General features: G+C 35.4%; 1 protein-coding gene across 4 annotated transcripts in view; it reads left to right on the forward strand.

The window, feature by feature from the left end:
- Positions 1-22,939, forward strand: part of RTN4 (reticulon 4) — a 71,706-nt gene that overhangs the window by 26,015 nt on the left and 22,752 nt on the right. Inside the window, exon 1 of one of the 4 annotated variants that reach the window (XM_088841464.1) lies at positions 10,793-10,989. The exons of the other annotated variants lie outside the window; for them this stretch is intronic. Coding sequence (XP_088697590.1) covers positions 10,956-10,989 — 34 coding nt within the window. The 5' untranslated portion in view covers positions 10,793-10,955. Of the gene's footprint in view, positions 1-10,792; positions 10,990-22,939 lie in introns of those variants that run through there. 4 annotated transcript variants of the gene reach the window in all.

Genomic DNA, 22,939 nt, shown 5'->3' on the forward strand with positions numbered 1-22,939 from the left:
TTCATTTTAAAATCTTAAGGAAAGAACATTTCTGTTACTTATCTGTACTATTTCAATATAATGCAGTAATTCCAGTAATAGGTGTAAAGTTAAACGTATTGAATATTAGACATTTTGTTGAAGTGTACTTTGAGGTATGCTATTAATTCTCCTGGAAAGTACTAATTCTCATTTTTCTCTTTTGACTCCACATTTCCCACGTACCTGATTTGTGTAATTTGTGCATTTGTTTTTGTTTAGCATCCTAATTTAGATGTGTTTTCTATAAAAATAAGTAGTGATTACTGTGAGTTTACTGAATGTACTTAGGCATTGGAGATAGGTAGTGCTAGTGGCAGAGACCAGTTTACAGTTTGTTGCTATAATCAAAGAAAGGGGAGATCATGAACATTAAGGCAGTGGGATGGGCACAGAGACGTAATAGTGTTTGATTGGAATTGGACATGAAGCTAAGGGGAGGAGTTAAAGCTTACTCTGGGGAACCCGGGTTCCTTTGATGTGCAGATACTTGGATGGCAGTATGAGAAACTGAGTTGGAAACATGAGAAAATAAAGTGGGTTTAATGGGAGAAAATACTCAGTTGTTTTTTTTTTTTAAGAGTGCTCAGTGTTTATTATACGTAGTGGTATATATTATCTGTAGATTATTCACGTGCAAGGCATGCTTTTAAAAAATGTTTTCTAATTGGAGTATAATTTACAGTGTTTTGTTAGTTTCTGCTGTGAATCAGCTGTATGTATAGTATATTCCCTCCCACCCACCCCTATACCACCCCCCTAGGTCATCAGAGCATGGAGCTGAGCTCCTCATGTCATATAGCAGCTTCCCATTAGTTATGTTTTACATATGGTAGTGTATATATGGCAGTGATACTCTCTCAGTTTGTCCCACCCTCTCCTTCCCATACTGTGTCTGCAAGCCTGTTCTCTGACTGCAACTCTCTTCCTGCCCTGCAAATAGGTTCATCAGTACCATTTTTCTAGATACCATATATATGTTTTTCTCTTTCTGACATACTTCACTCTGTGTGTCAGACTCTGGGTTCATCCACGTCACCAGATGACCAATAAAAATTCAGTTCTTAGAATGTTGTAATTAAGGTACCTATGTGACATCCAAGAATGAGAGATACTATACATAGGAAGCTCTTGAGAGAGACCTTAACTGTATGCATGTATTTACTGTGGACTCGAGGCAGTAGTTAAAGCCATAGACATCAACTATGGGGAAGGGTTACAGGTGGATGAATTGATCAACATTATCAAATTCTGGAGAGGCTTAGTTAAGATAAAGATTGAGAATTTGTCAGAAGGAAGGGAGTTGTAATGGTCATCTTTATTCTCAGAGGGCTAATGATTTTCTGCATCCTCGTTTGTGATCTAGTTTTTTTTTTTTTAATTTCTATGTCTTAATACTGAATATACTTTTAAACATGAAAACATTAATCACTGTTAAATAATAAATAAAACTTGCTCAAATAATTTATTATCTCCAATTTGTTCTCCTAGTTTTCTTAAAATGACATTTATAGGCAGGATTCAATTTTAATTGGGGGAAAAAAAGACTGATTTTAATCAGCAAAGGAAATGAGCAAAATGTGATGCAGACTTTGATGCCTTGTTGATATTTTTAGATAAAATTAATTAGGAGAAAAGTGAATGCTAGTCTTCTTTTCCCTTGATGATAAGGTATTTTATCACACTGTATTTTTTTGCTTTGTTTTCTGTTTTTTATATTTATTGGGATATAGTTGATAAACACTATTGTATTAGTTTCAGGTTGTACAGTAAAGTGAATCTGTTCTATATATCATATATCCACTCTTTTTTAGGTTCTTTTCCCATATAGGCCATTATAGCATATTGAGTAGAGTTCCCTGTGCTATACATTGGGTCCTTATTAGTTATCTATTTTATATATAGTAGTGTGTAAATGTTAATCTCAATCTTCCAATTTATCCTTCCCCTTTCCTAACTGCCCCCCCCCACATAACCACAAGTTTATTTTCTACATCTGTGACTATTTCAGTTTTGTAAATAAGTTTATTTGTACACTTTTTTTTTAGATTCAACATAAAAGTGGTATCATATGATATTTGTCTTTCTCTATCTGACTTCACTCAGTATGACAAAGAGTACAACATGGAAAAGGGAGGAAAAGAGTCATTTATAGTGGAGAAGCCTGAAACACTACCTCAGCCAGGTGACCAGGGTTAACATCCACAGTGATAAGCTATGTTGATAGTCTGTACCAAATTGAGGGACATCCTACAAAATAATGTCACTAGTACTTCTCAAAACTGTCAAGGTCATCAGAAACAATGAAGTCTGAGAAACTAAGGGGACATTATGATTAAATGTAATGTGATAGCCTGGATGGAATACTAGGACAGAACGAGGACATTATGTGAAAACTGAGAAAACCCAAATAAAATATGGACTTTAGTTAATAAAAATGTATCACTATTGACTAATTATATATGACAAGTGTACAATAGTAATATAATAAGAAATTGAGTACAGGGTATATGCTAACTCTATAATATTCTTGTGATTTTTCTGTTAATCCAAAACTATTGTAAAATAAAAACATGTATTAAATGTTCTTTTTTAAAAGGCCTAGAAATTACCTGGTGTATATAGGCATTCAACAAGTGGTAGCTTTTTTATTTTTTAAATGATTTTTGCCCTTTTGAAAAATAAAGGAAACATTTTTTTTGTTTTAATTTGAATTTTTTTGATTACTTATGAGTCTGGACCATTTTTTAAAGCTTCTCTTTGCCTTTTATATTCATGCCCTTTATCTGGTTCAGTCAAGCTGTATTCTTTTTACTTTTTTGGCCATACTGCATTATTTGTGGGATGTGGTGAAAGCACAGAGTCCTAACCACTGGACAACCAGGAAATTCCCTCAAAGTATATACTTAATAATGAAATGTAAATACTGGTTTCTCTCAGTTCATAATTATGAACGTTCATTATGTTATTTTTTGCTTCACTGCACTTCATTATTTAGAGGCTGAGCATTTCATATATGTTCTTTATTTACTTTAAAAAAGATTTGTGGCTAAAGATTTATGCTTTTGGTACCTTGATGGTTTTCATTTTTTGCTTAAGAGATGTTATGATTATCCTTGGCATTTTAATTTTACACTTTCCACTTATTTTAAATATAAATATCTAAGTTAAAATATTTTAATAATTGCTTTAATTTATACTCCTAAATTTAGACCCATATAGTGAAACTTCTGAATAGTTAACTGATAGCACTACCAGATGACAATTGAAATGTTTTCTAAGATGATGAATGGAAGTCTCAGTTTGGCATAGAGTGACAGTTCAGGGATTTATAAATGTATAATGATTGGAAGATCATTAACAATACTAAGGGCACAAAGGCTCTCTCTACCTTGGGATATTAGGAATGACTTCACAAAGAGATGCTACTTTAAAAGTTAGACTTAGCAAATGTGAGTAAACATATAGACTTATTCATTTATATAAATATGATAGAAGTTTTCCAGATCCTGTTTTGATATTTTGGGGGCAATGTGTGGGTACTATGGTCAGTATGTAGAAACTTACTCACTCGAAGCTAGGGACAGATGAATTTTGCAAACTGGCCATGAGGGACTCAGTGAAAAGAAACATCAGGTTTATTCAGGACTAAAATGAAAAACTGTTAAAAGAGGGTTTATTACACATTAAATGCTAAATTTTCTGTGACTGGAATTAAGCTGAATTTTTAGAAAACCTATGGTATCACTTGAGTTTTTAAGATAATTGCTTTTTTAAAAGCAACTTTCATTTGGGAGTAATTTCAAACTTAAAAACAATTGCAAAAATAAAAGTACAAAGAATGTGTTTTACTTTTCATCTAAATTTACCTACTAACATTTCCCCATTTGCTTTATTATTTATAATCTCTTTTTTTAAATAACTAGACAATGGATACATAAATATACCTTTTTTTCCAGAGCCCATGAGATAAGTTCTGTACATTCTGTGTTACCCCTAAATACTTCAAAAAGGGAAGGGATATTCTCTTACGTAACCTCAGTAGAGCTATTCATTTTGTAAATTTACGTTGGTAACAGTACTTTTTCTAACCTACCATTCATATTCCAGTTGTTAGTTGACCTAGTGTCCTCTACTGCAAGGTCCAGTTTTATATTTAGTTCTTATGTTGCCTTTGGTTCCTTTAATCTGCAGCATATCCAGTCTTTCTCTCATGACTAACATTTTTGAAGAACACAGACCCTCTCCCTTCTCTCTTATTAGTAGAAAATTCCTTGGGTTTTCTTTTTTTTTTGCATTTGTGTAATGTTTGTTAGTGATTAGATTGAGGTTATGATTCATGGCCAAAATGAAGATGATGTAGTGCCCCTCTCATGATGTCAATCTGGAGGTACCTACTATCCATCAGTCCTTCATTGATGAGGTTAATTTAGGCCATTTGGTCAAGTGGTTCCTTATTTCCTTATATAATTATTGTCCTTCGTGACAGCTGACGGGTGACACTGCAAATATCCTGCCCTTTATTAAAATTCTTTCCCTAGATTTAGTGTCTGTTGATGAATCTTGATTGATTGATTCTTTGCCACTAGATTTGCAAAAGATGATTTTCCAGTTCTAAAACTTACTCCACATTTGTCAGTCAACTCTGGCGTTCTACTCTTAGTGAGAAATCTCTTTTTCCATTAATTGACTAATTAATTATCAGTGTGGATCCATGAATTTCTCTTTTCCCCTAATGGTTTACAAATCATTACCATACTTAAATTATTTTGGTTATAAATTGCCCCAGATTTGAAAGGCTCTCCTTCGAGTTGGCTCAGTGACATGAAGCTATCCTTTTAAGTGAAGAGGGAAACACTTCCTACTTTCTAACATAACAAAATTTTGTAGGCTCATCTTTTACCCACTTTGTCCCAGCCACAAAGTCAGCAGTTTCTCCAAGGGTCCCTGATTCCTTTCAGTGATCAAGAGCTGGATGCAAAGTACGAAGAGTTGTACTTTGCTCCTGTGGGATCTGTGCATTTTAACCCTTTCAATGGACAGAGGGAGGAAATACTTGTATACACACATACGAATAAACATAAGTACATCCGTGTATTTATGAAGTCATGAGTTTATATATACTTCCATATCCAAAACATTCCTAGAGTACTGTTTCTTGCTTCCCTCATTTCACACTTGTATTTTCCCTCAGATGGTAGAGAATCTGCTTTTAATGCAGGAGACACAGGTTCGATCCCTGGGTCGGGAAGAGAAGGGGAATGGCTTTCCCAATCCAGTGTTCTTGCCTGGAGAATTCCCTGGACAGAGAAGCTTGGCAAGCTACAGTCTGTGGGGTTGCAGAGAGCTGGACATGACTGAGTGACTTAACACTTTTCTATAGTGAGAACATGACTCCTCACACTTATTAATTTGTTTAATCCTTGAATGCATCTACAATAGTCTTAGAATGTTTTATAATATCATTATAATAAAATAATGAAGAGGATTGTTTTTCACATCCACCTGCCTCAGCCCTGCCCAGTTACTTGGATTGGTTTTATTTTCCCTTTTCCTTCCACTTTCTCCCACTCCAGGGTGGTTATCCTACTCATTTGAAATAAAGTTAGATTTATTTCAGTTCGCTTTCACTTTTAGTTTTTCTTCCTATTTGGGATGTTTTTAAACTAAGTATTTTGAACGGCCAAGAAAAGCCAAATTATTTGCATTTTACCTGGAAAGGAGGGACTGCCATTTATGGGAAATCTTTTAAGCACCAAGAACTTTCACAGAAGTCATCTCATTTAGTCTTCATCATAATCTAAAAGCAGGAATCACTTAGTAGATGAAAAAACCTAAGTCCAGGAATGTTAAGAAACTTTCCCAAGGTTGCATAGCAAATTAGGTATAGTAAACACAATACCTTTTTTGAGCTTCTACTGTGTTTCGGATATTGGGCTAACTTTTTGCAAAATAATTTTTTATTGAAGTATAGTTGATTTACAGTGTTGTGTTAGTTTCAGGTGTACAACAAAGTGAATCAGTTATGCATATACCCACTCTTTTTTAGATTATTTTCCCATGTAGGTCTTTATAGAGTATTGAGTAGAGTTCATTGTGCTATACTATAGGTCCTTATTATATATTTTATATGTAGTAGTATGTATATGTCAATTCCAGTCTCAATTTATCCCTTCCCCCTGGTAACCGTAAGTTTGTTTCCTACATGTCTGTCTGTATTTCTGTTTTGTAAATAAGTTCATTTGTACCTTTAAAAAAAAAATAAGATTCTGCATATAATCAATATGGGGCTTCCCATGTGGCACTAGTGGTAAAGAACCTGCCTGCGAGTGCAGGAGATGTAAGAGACGTGTGTTTGATCTCTGGGTTGGGAAGATCCCCTGGAGGCGGGGCATGGTAACCCACTCCAGTATTCTTGCCTGGAGAATCCCATGGATGGAGGAGCCTGGCGGGCTACAATCCATAGGATCTTAAAGAGTTGGACACGACTGAAGTGACTTAGCATGTAAGCACATAAGCAGTATATGATATTTGTCTTTCTCTGGCTTACTTCACTCAGTATGACGATCTCTAGATCCATCCATGTTGCTGCAACTGGCATTATTTCGTTCTTTCTGTGGCTGAGTAATATTCCATTGTATATATGTACCATATCATCTTTATCTACTCTGTTGACGGTCATTTAGGTTGCTTCCACATATGACTGCTGTAAATAGTGCTGCAATGAACATTGTGGTGCATATGTCCTTTTGAATTATGGTTTTCTCAGGGTATATGCCCAGTGGTGGGATTGCTGGGTCATATGGTAGTTCTGTTTTTGGTTTTTTAAGGAACCACCATACTGTTCTCCATAACTAACACTGTAGGAGGGTTCCCTTTTCTCAACGCTCTCTCCAGCATTTATTGTTTGTAGATTTTTTGTTTTTGATGATGACTATTACTTGTGTGAGGTGATATTGTAGTTTTGACTTGTGTCTTTCTAATAATTAGCGATGTTGAACATCTTTTCATGTGTTTGTTGACCATCTTTACATCGTCTTTGGAGAAATGTCTGTTTAGTTCTCCCCATTTTTGGATTAGGATGTTTGGTTTTTTGATATTGAGCTGCATGAGCTGTTTGTATATTTTGGAGATTAATCCCTTGTCAGGACTTGTACTAATTTTTGCCCTTCTAATAGTAAGAAAACCCATTGCTCTGTTGATTACCAAAATTAATATTTATTAATATTTTTATAAAAAATTGATAGTTAATGACTTACATATCATGCAAAGTTCAAAAAGTACAATTACAGTAAGTCTTCTCCCTGTCTTAACCAGCTGCCTAGTGAACCTTCCTAGAGTCATTTACTAGGAGTTGCTTCTTAAGTATCCTTCCAGACATTGTGTACCTGGCTTTTAAAAAAAAAAAAAAAACTTTAGTAGTTTGACAGGTTAAAGTAACTATCTTGCTGTTTTGATCTTTGATTATTAGTGAAGGTGAACGTGTTCCACATATTTATCGATTATTTGTATTTCTTGTATGAAGTGCCTGTTCATCCCCTTTGCCCATTTAAAATTTAGAATCACCTGTTTCTGATTTTGAGAGTTCTTTGTATACAGTACAAAGATGCAAAATTTTGTCATTTCATAGTTTTCCCTTAGTTTTCTAAATTTTATTTTACTTTACATTTTAGTGGATATTTTCAGTTTTCATATGGGAATATTTATAAACTTTAGTTTATTTACTAATTTATAGCTTCATTTTTATGTTTGGGCTTCCCTGGTGGCTCAGATGGTAAAGTGTCTGCCTGCAATGCAGGAGACCCGGGTTCGATCCCTGGGTTGGGACGATCCCCTGGAGAAGGAAATGGCAGCCCACTCCAGTACTCTTGCCTGGAACATTCCATGGACTGAGGAACCTGGTAGGCTACAGTCCATGGGGTTGCAAAGAGTCAGACACAACTGAGTGACTTCACTTTCTTTCTTTATGTTTAATTCTGATCTGTTTGAAATGGATTTTGAATTCCCTTCAGAAATCGTTTTATTCCACATGTTTTTTGGTGTTAGAGTTACTTTCCTTTTCCCATGGTACTCTGATCTAGTTCCTGACTGCCAATCAATCCTGGGAAAGAGCTGGAAAAGTGAGTAGTTTTTGCCAGATTGCATGTCTTGGGTTGGACAGTTAACTGTACTGTGGGTGTTGGTGCCATCTAGTGTTGGAGACAGAAAAGGGTATCTGTGGATTGCTCTATAATCCACAGTATTCAGTTGGGCAAAGGAGTTTAGTGAGTTGTGCATATTTGCTTCACACTAAGAAATGACTTTGAAATGACTTTATATATAAGAGGATTTTTAATTCAGGCACAACGTATTGAATCAAACAAAAGGTTGAATCATGCTATGATAAACATTATGAAGTGACCTTGAAGATTCCCCCAAACATGTATTTAGTGAAAACTTAAAAGTTTTCAAAGATTTGTTCAAAACCTAATGACTGTTTAATTCCAAATTTTAAAATACTTTGGATCTTTTGTATTATCTATTTTGGATTATAAGAAATCAACATTTATTTAGTTGTCATTGAATAGTATCACTTTCAATTTCTTTATGGTTTGTAGTATTCATTTTTAGCAGCTTATATGAAATTGTTTATAACCTTATAATGTTCATTATTTTTTGGTTATTTTTAGCTTGTTCATTTTCTAGAATACAGTCTTTGTTCATGTCTTAGGTTCAATTCAGTAATTAATGCTGAAGTGCTATAATTCAGTCCATAGAGGGCATTATATTACAGCGTATGGTGTTAAGCATTATAATTTAATCCCTTTCAGTAATGGGCATATGTTTAGTTTCATACTTTTGTATAGCTCAGAATAATTAAATTTTGAAGTAAGTTTAAAACTACTCTGTAACTATAATTTTTTTATTACAAATTCCTGTTGTCTATTGCTGGAAAGTAGAAATAATTTTTTTGGTTATCAAGAATTGTATACCAGCAACTGCCAGTTTAGAGAGTAGCACTTCAACCCAAATGATCCCTTCTTTCTCACCTTATTTGCCTTCCTCTCTAAACATCACAAAGCAAACAAAGCGAAACAAAAACTTGAGTTTTTCTGAGGTTCAGAATTAGAGGAAGGAAAGAAATGGAAAGGAGGAATATCTTGCAAGAGGTGGCCTGAGAGGTCTTACAGCTTACATATTGCTGCCTGCTCCAAAATACAGACCTCTACTGTCTGAAGTCCTAGATTGAACCAAGTCAAGTACCAGACGATGTGAATAATATGAATGGTAAATACCTTTTGTCTCAAGAATTCTTTTTTCCCTCTCCTATTAGTGTAGTAATCTCTGACTTGAAAACAGTGTTTGGGCGATGTTTTTGAGTGTATTTTTCTAATGCTAAAGTATTTACTGGCCTTCAGTCTTAAGGAATTCATTATTAGAAAATACTGCTTTGGAACTGTTACATAGTTAGTGAATAGTTTGGAACTATTCATTTCCTAACTACTGCAGGAAGAGGCCAAAGATTTTCAGCCATGATATGACTTGGTGACAGTGTTCTCAAATATCATATTATCCAAGGGTCCAGTGAGGAGAGTTTAAAGGTGAATATTAACTTTTGATCTGAGAATACTAAACTCTCTTTAAAAATTGCTTCGCTTTATTTGTGTTTGGAGTTAGAGAGGCAGAGAGGGAAAGGACTGAGTTCTTTATTCAGGCCACTTCTGTTATGATCACGGGTTTTTTGTAGCCCCAGTTTTACAGCAAGTTCTAATATATATACATATATATATATAATATATTATATATATGTTATATTATTTCAGTGTAGCTAATCTTCTGAAGTATGTAGTTTGCTGCATAGGCTCCATTCTTTATACTTCAGCATATAAAGCATTTAAAAATATATGTTGCCTTTTCTGCTAAAGTCAAATGATAGCGTTAGTTAAACCAGTTGTGAAATGTCAGTTTTATAATTTTATAATAAAAATTTTAGAAATTCCTTGGATTTGTTTTTGTATTTATCAGTAAAATTTTATTTTGGTCTTATGTCACTTTCCCAAAGCAAATGATATAATTAGCATGTGAATATTTCTCCTCAAGCAAAGAGTCTATTAATAGTACCTGCAGTGGTGTCTAATAGATATTTATTGAAAGATTGAGTTGGAGCAGGTGGTGATTACAAATAAGTGTATATTTGCAAGTCTCTGGATTTCTGTAATTGCAAAAGAAGAAAAAATAGCATTACATTAGAAATAGATTGCTGAAATAGAATAAAAACTTTTTTCTATTTAAATAATTTATATTCAAGAAACAGTAATAATTTAACTTTTGAGCTTCTCTTGTCATACCCTCATAAGGGGGCAAAATGCTGATAATTTAGGAGAAAGTAAAAAGAGAGTGCATTTCCAAGACTCGAAATTTAAGCTGTTACCCTTCTTTGGATCAGTCCACTTTTATCTTATCAGGTAACCATTAATTTTAAAGTTTTAAATGAGGCTGGAAAGCAGCAGCATAATTCCCCTGTCAAGAAAAAATAACAAAAACCGAATGTGGTCTTCAAGTGTATTACAGATATATTCAGTGATTAACTCTGCCAGAACAACCCTCTTTTCTTTCCTTTCTTTTGGTAGCTTGCCTCCCACCCCACCCCACCCTACAAAAGTAGCTCCATTGGGTGTGAGCAACAAGCAAAAGACTAGAACAATAAGCAGACTGAAGAAGGCGGTAGTGCCTGGGCATTCGTAGCCTAGTTACAGATTGCACTGCGTCAGACTGTTCCACACCCAGAAGGCGTCAGGTGACTTCAGTCCTGCTGCAGTTGTGCAGCAGAGGAGACTGCAGGCTTCGGTTGAGGAAACGGGTATTTCATGTCTCAGGGGGTAGATTTTTGCAGTTGCAGCTTTTCTGCTGGTATGCATAATTGATAATTGCATCTGTAGGGCAGATCGTGACAAGAGATGGATGGTCAGAAGAAAAATTGGAAGGACAAGGGTATATCTGCTTTTTAATCTTTTGTTCATTTTTCATGTGATCAGTAATGTATTTCTATGAATAACCTTTGCAACTTAGATATATTTTGGATTGAAAATGACGTCGAATAAGGGTTTAAGAGTAAAGGATTAAAACAGCTATTTCAAATGTTTTTGCATTGGCTGTATATGAGAAAATGTCATGCTGTTCTGTTTCACTGGCATTCGATTTCTTCTTTGCAGTCCTGTCGTTGATTAGGTTCTGTTCTTTAATCTTTCATGTTTTAAACAATGTACACGGGATTTCATTTGGTCACTTTGGTGTGATAAATCTACATTGGCATGTTTGTATTCCATAATGACATATTTTCTGTGACTCAGTATTTGTATTTAAAGCTGACTTGGTGTAGTTGAAATTCTATCCAAAGATTTGTAGGTAGCAAGATTCTGTGTTTTCACTAAGCCTGTTTTCTTCTTTGGAAATATTATTGAACCTTTAAAGTTATTACCGGTTACCTTTTAATTAGATTATAATTTTGTATGTCTTAAAACGTTTAAAATATATGCACAGTAGTTTTAACTGTGTGTCTATATTTAAGTCAGTAACCTTTGTCCTTGTAATAACCAATCAGTGATCTTGATCCCCTTTCCTCCCCCTTGAAAGCCCAGATCCTTTCAAGTCTCAGTGGATCTGGGTTGTGTAAGAATTTAAGCTCGTGAGTGTAATGAATATTTTAAAAATATTTTATTATGTAGATGGTTAAATGTGCCATTTTAAGGAAAAAGGAAGGTGGTAGACTGTATATCTGACCTTATAATAAATTATCTTAAAAATTGTTAGAACTGTTTTTAAGTAGTCCGATTAGACATTCCATACAAGCAATTTTTTGGCCACATTCAAATTTTATAATTAAAAGAAGTATTTCTATAGCAGAATTGTTAGCAGGATTGGTGGTAAATGTTTCTAAAAGCAGTATGTGGAGCTAATTACAATATCTTTAAAAATTTGGTCAGTAAAGCATTGTGGGGAAAAGGTAAGCTTAAGATTGAGGTCATATTGAGACATTGGAAAGAGTTTATAGTTAACACTTAACAAAAAACAATATAGCTTGATTTTTTTACCTTTATGGTTTCCTTACATATGAATTTAATGAAGAGAAGGATTTTTATTCATTCTTCTGACCGCATTACAAAGTGAAAGTAAATTGCTTTATTAGGTTTTGTTAAGTAAAAATCAGTAGGGATAACAATACATATAGACTTTAAAAATAGGTGAAAAGTCACATCACAGCCTACTCAGCAACTATTGAGGCTCTGTATTAATAATTTGAATGTTAGACCATTTAACAACATCTTAAGTTCTTTATTTGCTGAACTAATTTAGGAATACTTTGATATTGGAGAAATTAAGATCAAGTATAATGCATATTATACCAGAGATTTATTTTGATTATTTTCAGGCACTATATATAAAATCAAATTTATTCTGAAATATCTCTGGAGAGCCTCATTTTGTATGTAAGTGGAATGGCCTGATACTTTTTTTAGTGCCTGTCTTTGGCTTTTTTTGTGTGGGAAGACTAACTTTACCTATTGTTTGTATTCATTTGTTAAGTTATATTTTAGTGTTTACCAGCAGCTAATTTTAATGTTGCAGAATAGAGGTTATGACTTAAGTGGAAATCAGTGAGAAGCTGAAACTACCATGGAGTGAGTTTTTCTTCATTTTATGAAAAGTGTGTCAATAGAGGAAAGAATCTAATCTAAGCTCTCTAGGTATACTAAACAAAAAACAGTCTTAAGCCCATACATATATTTTTCTACTCCCTTACCACCCCTGTTCATCCAGTTGTCACATCTAATGATAGTAATATATAAGGGTATAAAGAAATGAGATATTCTGATTTCAGTGTTTAAAATTTGGCTTTGTTTTTGCTGATTAACTAGTGTTGAAGACATTTTCTCTTTCAGGCTAAGCCCCACATTAATAATTTATATTCTTTTATATATTTTTCATATTGGGTTTTCTGTTGTTCTTAGTGGAATATTTATAATAGATGAAATCTATGAAGTACTTGACCATTGAGGTTAATTTGAAAAGCACTGATTAAGACAGTCAAAAGATTTTAAAGAGCCCGAAATAGAAGGAATAGGTAGGTTTGGGGATTTGCATGGGGTGGGAGAATGATTTAACCACTAAACAAGGTATAATAGAGCTTTCTGGGTAGAACAGAATGTTTATAGGATAGTAGCTGGAAGATAAGATTGCTATGATTAAAGAATGTAGAAGATTTGTAAGATCTAGGTCAGGTTTCCTCAAAGTTCCCTGAAGAGAAGAATTACCTTCTTTTTTGTATGGATTCCTGTCCTATTCAGGTCTACCAAATCAGAATTTATAGGGGAAGAGTGTGGCAATATATTAAGCATCTTGACACTAGGATTATAACACCATTTATGTTATAATCAAACACACTTAGGAAACCCCAATCTATGTTTTCAGGTTTCTCTTTCTGTGATTTGGCCAGAGTAAGAAGCTTAACCATTTTTGTCTTCATTTTCCTCTTTTGCATGATTTCTGGTGTATCAGTTTTGATGTTCTCTGGTTTTATGAAAAGATACTCTGGGTCAGATTGCAGAAAACACTGCAATCTTTGGATTTTATCATAAAAGGAGTGAAGAGCCTTTGGAAGTTTTAAAGACTGTTTTGGTGTGATATAAGATAAATTGGAGAAGAACTTAGAGGCAGAAGAGGATGACTGTATTTGTGCCCACATTTAAAGCAAATAGTGCCTAGATTTGGTCTGGAATAAGAATGAAAAGGGGGTGACAGGTTTGAGAAACTTAGAGAGGAGTACTTGACATTTGACATAGATTTGTGGGACTAGGGTGAGCGGGGGACTCCAGAGGACAACATGAAATTTCAGAGTGAAACTGGCAATGCTCGTGCTTTAGTGTCAGTAGAAATGGAGCTAAAAGTAGAGAAATGATGCCAGTTCCATTTTGGAAACTTACTGAAGCTTAGTGAAATGACAGGCTTAATGATGAATGACTAATTGAGAATTGAATGCAAAGTGAGACAGATGAATACTGTGAGGACATTAGCATAAAAAGAACAGAAGATTAAGTAAGGAAAGCCTAAAATCTATTGAAATAGTGGGGATGTGCAGACCAGGAAGGATCAGAAAGTTAGAGTACAGGCAGGATAGTGCTGGTTCCCTGATCTTAAGGAGGGAGAGATTTTTCAAGAGAAAATAGAATGGGTGGTTAAAACACTGCAGAGGAGTCATTTAATGTGAAGATGGAGGAATGACTGTGGACCCTATTGAATTTTAGAAATGTGCAACACTACCCATTACTACCAGTGCTTTTGGGATTTGGCAGTTACCATGGTGTAAGTGAACCTTGAGAGAAGTTTGTGTAGAATGGGGACAGAAGTTTTCTAGCATTTAAACCTAGTTTGATTGTAAGGCAAGACAGATTGACTTAGGACCATTTCTGGAGCTTGCTGCTGCTGCTAAGTCACTTCAGTCGTGCCCGACTCTGTGTGACTCCATAGACGGAAGCCCACCAGGCTCCCCCGTCCCTGGGATTCTCCAGGCAAGAACACTGGAGTGGGTTGCCATTTCCTTCTCCAATGTGTGAAAGTAAAAAGTGAAAGTGAAGTCGCTCAGTCGTGTCCGACCCTTAGCGACCCCATGGACTACAGCCTACCAGGCTCCTCCATCCATGGGATTTTCTAGGCAATAGTACTGGAGTGGCTTGCCATTGCCTTCTCCATTCTGGAGCTTAGGGCTCTCTTTACTGTTACTAAGTCACTTTGAATTTCTTTCAAAGCGTAAGGTTACTGAGTATGTAGGTACAGGCGTATGCTTATACTGACATTCAGGTAAAGAGAATAAGGAATCTTGCTGCTTGAAACATGCCTTACTTAAACCCACCCCCCCCAAAAAATATTCTGAGAATGGAACTTAGGTGTTAATCAATTAAGAGACCTATTGATTAGAGGAAGCCTTCCTGCTTTTCAGTTCTAAACTTAGTTGAAACCCAATGTTGAGTCATTCATTAGCTATTTTTTCTAGTTACTGCTTTAGTATTGTTATACTGTGTGTGTGTGTATGTTGTAGAAAATTTAGAAGATCTGTGGAAGAAGGAAGCTATCACTTCACAGAGTGGTTTTGGTGTGTATTTTTAACAGTGGGTGTATGTGTTTGGGGGTTATGTATGGTACAATTTGTTTGTAATCATTTTTCTCCCACAAAATGGGGAAATACCTTTCATTTAGAAACATTCTACATCGTTTTAATGGATGTAGTATTCTAAGTATGCCCTGTTAACCCCATATAGTTAAATATTCAAGTTATTCCTAAAGTTTTTGCAAGTATGAGCAGTGCTAGAACAAATATCAGTTCAGTTCAGTCGCTCAGTCGTGTCTGACTCTTTGCTACCCCATGGACTGCATCACGGCAGGCTTCCCTGTCCATCACCAACTCCGGAGCTTACTCAAACTCATGTTAATTGAGTCGGTGATGCCATCCAACCATCTCATCCTCTGTGGTCGTCTTCTCCAGCCTTCAGTCTTTACCAGCGTCATGGTCTTTTCAAATGAGTCAGTTCTTTGCATCAGGTGGCCAAAGTATTGGAGGTAAATTATTGTTCTTATTCATAATTATTTCCAAATTGCTGGGTTATAGTATTTAGACTTTTGATTCCTGTTGCAAAACTACCCGCCAGAAAGATGCAGAAATTATTTTGAGCAATGTATAGAAGTACCTGTCCTGAAACCCTGGCCAAAATTAAATACTACATATGCTTTTTTGATGGTTTTAACTCTTTTCTAAGGTAGCTATTTTTGTCTGTTTTAAGTAAATTACTTGATGAGAACCAGTTTAAGTTGAAAAAGAGTAAATTTGCAATTCTTTCCTCCTTTATATGGTTTAAAATCTTGAGTGGATAAGTAGTGGGAGCAATGGAAGTATCTTCTTTGTTTTCTATGTTTACCCAAATCTGGGTTCTCTTCATTCCTCACCAGAACTTCTAACTGGCTTTTCTACTAAATCCTATGTATCACACCAAACACTTCCTAAAGTATGGCTCTGATTATAGCACTTAAAGGATTTTCCTTTACTTTTCAAATTAAGTTCATACTTCTGTGCTAGACTTTTAAAAGGCATTCATGGTCTAGTGATAGCCTCTATAATCCCATCTCCCATTATTGTTCCTCCAGCTACATTGAAGGACTTATTCCCTCAACATGCCTGTTCTTTGCATTTGCTTATGTTTTTCTCTCTGTCTAAAATCCAATCCAAGTTTTAGGCCTAGTCCTTCCTGAGGTATTCACCTCTCAAGTGGAGATAATCCAGTGTTCCTCAGAACTCCAATCTCTTGGGTTTCATTCTGTGCCTTCTATTACAGTTTTACATATATAGTGGTAAAGAACCCGCCTGCCAATGCAGGTTAGGCGTAAGAGATGCTGGTTCGATCCCTGGGTTGGGAAGGTCGTCCCGAGAAGGGAATGGCAATCCACTCTGGTATCCTTGCCTGGAGAATCCCATGGACAGAGGAGCCTGGCAGGCTACAGTCCTTAGGGTCTCAACAGAGTTGGACACAGTGAAGCAGCTTAGCACAGCACATATATTTATACACATACACACACACACAGGTATATGTATAAAATATTGGCTTTTTTTTTCTAGTCTGTAAATTCCTTGAAAGCGGAAGTAGTGGTGGCCTCATTGTTGGGTCTTCTCACTGACTGTGCTAGCTTTGCAGCAGAGTGAGAGGATGAGAGCTTTGATGTTCAGCCATGTTTACCCCTGTCCTTGATTGTATACATCCATTCTTTGTGTGTGTGTGCACTTGTCATTCAGTTGTGTTTGACTCTTGGCAGCCCCATAGACTGTATGTAGCCCATTGGTTTCTTCTGTCCATGGGATTCTCCATGCAAGAATACTAGAATGGGTTGCCATGCTGTTTTCCAGGGGATCTTCCTGACCCAGGGATCAAACCCACATCTCCTGCATTGGCAGGAGGATTCTTTACTACTGCCACCTGGGACGCCCATACATCCATTCTCGGGAATTTTTAAAAATGTATTTTCAAATGGGAGAAATAAAAGAGATTCTCCCTACCGTACCCCTTCTTAAAGGAGCAGTTAAGTAACTTAAGGAACTTTTGTGAATCCAGGATTTTTATATTTTACCCATAGATAAGACATTTTAATAGTCATTTATCCTATTCTAAATAGTCATGTTTTACAGGTAAGGAAAACAGGAAAACTAAAGAGATTGAATTATTTGTTCAGCACTACAAAGCTAGTGGCATAGGGTCATCATCAAGGATAATGTTTTATTTATGTTACTGGATGTGTGTTTCTGTGTATATAACGCATAAATATATCAATATGTCTGCTTCAGTCTGCTTCATTGTCCTCAAATTTTTAATCCAATCACATTAAGCATTTATGCTAAAATGCTGTTGCATGTGTGCTGCCAGAATAGATGCGGGTTTGATTCCTGGCTTGAGGAGATCCCCTGGAGGAGGGCTCCACTACAACATTCTTGTCTGGAGAATCCCATGACAGAAGAACCTGGCAGGCTACAGTCCATAGGGTCACAAAGAGTTGGACACGACTGAAGCAACTAACACACACACATACACACACATTGTATACTATTAGCCACTTATTCATTGAGCATTTATATTGAGTATGCAATAGATATGTAAGGTTATACAGGTTTACCTACTAGTGAAGTTCATTCTCTTTTTAAACTAGTAGTTTGCTCTGACTTTTCCACCTATTTCAGTTTATTAAGCTTTACAGATGTCTGGAGTAATGGAACAGTATGTTTCCCACTTATTTTTTATTAGTAGAAAATAGGACTTCTGCAGCAATTTCCTATTTCTAAGGTTTGGTGCCTATTTCTTGTAATGTGTGGATGCCAGCACATTGCAAGTGAGAAGTTAGAACTATTTTCTGCTATATTTTTTTCTTCTCTTCTAATACAACTAGAAATGGAATGTGGGATTAAAGGAAGTGATGAAAACAACATGAACTAATGAATTAAGTAAATTGGTTGGCTAGTTAGGGAACCTCACAGTTCTCTTAACTCATAGACGTTTGGATTTTCCTTAGAAGGCAGCAACAATAATAGTAGTTTTACCTTCCTGCAGTATATTGAAACATTTTCTCCTTGAGGATACTTAATATAGGAGAAATAAGCATTTAAAGTAAGCTCAAATTTCATGGCAAATAACAGAGGGCAAAAAATTTATTTAAGACTTTATCTTGAAACATAAAACCAACAGTTATGAAACTTAAAAGTTAGGTTGTAATCACAGCTGTGCATAAGTTCTTAGAATAAACAGAGATGAATCAAGTTTGGGGGCTTTTTGATGTGTAGTTTTTACTATGAAATTTGTTAACACAAAATAACATTTTTTATGGTTGAATTTTTACAGTGGATCACACATAATGTCCTTTTACAAAAAAGGTTCAAGGGTTTTCATGACTTTCCTGTTGGTTACTCTTAATCTTTTGAGGTCACATATTCTATTTTGAAGTGCCTATTGGACTATCAGTCTCTTTTGGAGTAGTTCTCCAACATTGCTTAAGACATTGATCTTACAAAATGCTACATTATGAGGAAGATGTGCAGTTTTGTGGTTGATTTATGTTGTCTCATCTATCTATATCTATTGCTATTATAGTTTTAATTAATTATTTTCAAAGAGAGGGACAATTTAGATAGGTTCTGGGAATCACAGTTTGCAATTTAAACAGAACATGATTCACTCCTCTTAATGAATCCGTATTACTGAAATTGCATCTTCTTAGTTATTTAAACTGGGGTTGAAACACTATATGGAATCTTCTTGAGGATAAAGAGCAAATGAATACTGATCAGTTCAGTCACTCAGTTGTGTCTGACTGTTTGCGACCCCATGAATCACAGCACGCCAGGCCTCCCTGTCCATCACCAATTCCCAGAGTCTACCCAAACCCATGTCCATTGAGTCGGTGATGCCATCCAACCATCTCATTCTCTTCTTTCTGGAGTTATTTCTCCACTGATCTCCAGTAGCATATTGGGCACCTACCAACCTGGGGAGTTCATCTTTCAGTGTCCTATCTTTTTGCCTTTTCATACTGTTCATGGGGCTCTCAAGGCAGGAATACTGAAGTGGTTTGCCATTCCCTTGTCCAGTGGACCATATTCTGTCAGACCTCTCCACCATGACCCATCTGTCTTGGGTGGCCCCACACGGCATGGCTTAGTTCCACTGAGTTAGACAAGGCTGTGGTCCATGTGATCAGATTGGCTAGTTGTCCGTGATTGTGGTTTCAGTCTGTCTGCCCTCTGATCCCTCTCTCAGCGCCTATGTCTTACTTGGATTTCTCTTACCTTGGATGTGGGGTATCTCTTCACGGCTGCTCCAGCAAAGCGCAGCCACTGCTCCCTACCTTGAACATGGGGTAGGTCCCCTCGGCCGCCACCCCTGACCTTGGACGTAGGGTTAGATAAATTCCTTTAAATAAAGGATTTTATGTATAAAACACAGGTAATAAGCACTTTATAGAGATGTTGTGATCAGTGATAATGTATACAAAATAGTTGCACAGTTCCTTGCTCATAATAGGGGATTACTAAATTACTACGGAAAGGGCAAATATAGAATTTATACTAATTTTATGTAAAAATGTTTCTTTCTTAGATATGTGGTGGTCAAAATGGACAACATACTGTAAAGTTCTCAGGAGTAAGACAGGGAAGATTTAGTGATGAAAGACACAAGGACCTGTCTGAAATTAATGTCTTTTAGAAACTCAAGCTACAGGATGAGGAGAGATGGCCAAGAGGGAGGCTGGTTTGCCAAGTATTTAGTTGAGATACTTTGTAGCAACACTAGGTACCCTTCAACATGAAACTTCCTAACTGAAACCAAGTTAGCAGCACTTTCTTTCAAAGAAAGCTGAACTCACCTTTAAAAAAAAATCAGAGCATAGTATTTAATATTTGATTGAGCTACTTGACTTTATCTCTTCAGACATTACTTTTATTTAGTATGTAGTTCATCAGGCATTTTCACGTGTGAAATCCCATTTCATTTTCAGCTAACTAGTTAGGTGGCTATCATTTTTCCAGTTTTATACATGGGGAAACTAGGTTAAGTGATCTAACCAGGGTCATACTGATGGTAAATAGATGGAAGAAATAGGACTCAAGCTTCTCTTACTGTCTTTGCTGAAAGGTTGAACTCCCACTCTGCACAGATCTTTTTGTATATTTTCACCTGTTGTTTATTAGCCAAGTGTTTATTAGCTTATTTGTGTGTGTGTGTTAGTCACTCAGTCATATCCGACTCTTTGCAACCCCATGGAATGTAGCCCACCAGGCTCCTCTGTCCATAGGATTCTCCAGGCAAGACTACTCTACTGCTTATTAAATGGAGATAAAAACTTACTATGTGGAAATAAATGATTAACTCTGAATTCTAATCATTTTTCCTGGCAATTGGGAAAATTTTATTTAAGGCTTATGATTTCTAATAAATAACATAAGTATGTATTAGTTTGGGGCTTCCCATTAGTATGAAGACTGTGATTGTGAAAAATAAACTAAAATTTAATATCATTCTAATAGCTAAACATTTATTTGTTTATATTTATTAATTTCCTTTTTAACTGCCTTTCTCCCTTTCTCATTCTTCACCTTACTTTATTAAAGAGTACTTAATATTTGCTTTTGCTCAGGAAGTAGGCATTTTACCACTAGCTGATGATTATTCTCTCAGTGTTTTTAGGACCACCTAGTTCAGTGTTTTTTCCTACCCAGATAAAAGATTTAAGAATTGAAACCTGACTTCAGGCTATTCAAGGAAGAGCTTCAGTAAGAATTTGATTTGGGGCAAAATGTAATTGGATGACTCCTGCATGTAAGGCTGGTACTATTTTTAGCTATGACAGTCAACAATTTATGATTACCACATGTACGCAAACTCTTCCTACTCTTCCTTGGGCCAGAAGTTATTTCTTTTGAATAAAAGTCTGTAATGTATGGGGAATTATTTTAAATTAAAAGTTTGATTTGATAATGATGCTGTACTACTCTGTGCACTGCACAAAGCACAATCAAAGATTTTTCACAGTTTTATTTGGGAAAAAAAAGTGGGGAAGCACTGCAGGGAATAAATCACTTTTTTCTAAATGACAAAAATTTTGTTTAGATTGATCAAAATTATTAATATTTGGTAATCCATAAGCATTCTCCACTGTTACAAAAGGGAAAAGCACTGTTAGATTAATTTCAGATTTTTTAAAGGAATTTCATGAACATTTTATTTAAGAATAAAGTTTAGGTTGGCTTGCATGATGAACACTCCATTCTGCAGTACGGAAGGGACTTCAGGAAGCATGAAAGGGTAAACTTTTCCTTGTACAAGCCCTTTGTCTTAATTTTGGTTTCTCAAGAATAAAGAGGCCATTAAACTCTTCCTTCACAAACAGCACTACTGAAGTGATTACAGAGGAATCCAAAATTAGCATTTTAGAGACCTTGTAGTTCTTATTTAAAGATGTCCTTTAATTTGAAAATATTAAACTGTTTAATTATTCCTAGGAATAGAAACATGTTAATCTGGCCGTTATTCAGACAGTGCAGCAAATATTAATGAAGCAGGTAATATAAAGATTAAAGGCATTTAGCAGTCTTTCAGGTTCTAGTAAGGAGAGAAAAGCCTGTAAGACAGTATTTACTGTTATACAAGTTATCTGAAAGCATCGCTATTTTTTATTTAAAAGTGTAGATATCTGATAGTTTAAATAAACAAATGTTAAATCCAAAGCATAGAAACATTTTTTGAATAATTAGAATTACCACATGCTTTAAACTGGCATAAGTACGCTTTCATTCTAATCAATCAGTAATATTTACTGAAGGGTTTTTTCGTTTTTAATTAAATATATTTAAATTCATTGATTTTTAGTATATTTCCAGAATTGTGCAGCCATCACCATTATTTAATTCAGAACATTTTCATCCCCACCCTCACAAAAATCTTAAACCCATCATCAGTCATTCCCAGTCTCTACTCCCAGTTCTTGCAACCACAAATCTACTTTCTGCTTCTATAGAATTGCCTATTCAAGACACTTGATGTAAACAGAACCGTACAACTGTGTAACCTTTTGTGTTTGGCTTCTTTAGCTTAGCGTAATATTTTCAAGACTCATCCATGTTGCAGCATGTTATCAGTATTGCATTCCTTTTTATGGCTGAATAATATTCCATCACATGAATATTTTGTTTATCCATTCATCAGTTGACGGATATTTGGATTGTTTCCTCTTTGGGTTACTGTGAGTAATGCTGCTGTGAATGTTGGTATACATAGATTTTTCTAGTCTTTTGGATGGAAATTCCTAGGAGTGGAATTGCTGGGTCATATGGTAACTCTGTTCAACTTTTTGAGGAATTGCCAGTTTTTCACCATGGCTGAATTTTATATTCCCATCAGCAATGTAAGAGGATTCCAGTCTTTTACTTCTTGCCAACATTTGTCATCTACCTTTTTTATTTTAGCTAGCCTAGTGTGTCTGAAGCGATATCTGATTGTGGTTTTGGTTTGCATTTCTCTAATGATTTACATTTACATACACCTTTACATTGCTTACTGGCCATTTGTATTTACATTGGTTACTGACCATATTCTTTGCAGAAATTTATATTCAAATCCTTTGCCAATTTTTAGCTGATTTGTCTATTTGTCGAGTTGTAAGAGTTTCTTAAATATATTCTGAATTCAAGTCTTAATATCAGATGTTTAATTTGTAAATACTTTCTCCCATTCTGTGGTTGAATATTCACTTTGATAATGTCCTCTAAAGCTCAGAAGTTTTTAATTTATTGAGGTCAATTTATATTTTTTTAAACTGTTTCTGCTATAAGGAAACATTGCCTATTCCAAAATCATGA

Source organism: Moschus berezovskii, chromosome 11, assembly GCF_049115385.1.
Source record: "Moschus berezovskii isolate FMDL1 chromosome 11, NW_MosBer_1.0, whole genome shotgun sequence".
Taxonomy (NCBI): Eukaryota; Metazoa; Chordata; class Mammalia; order Artiodactyla; family Moschidae; genus Moschus; species Moschus berezovskii.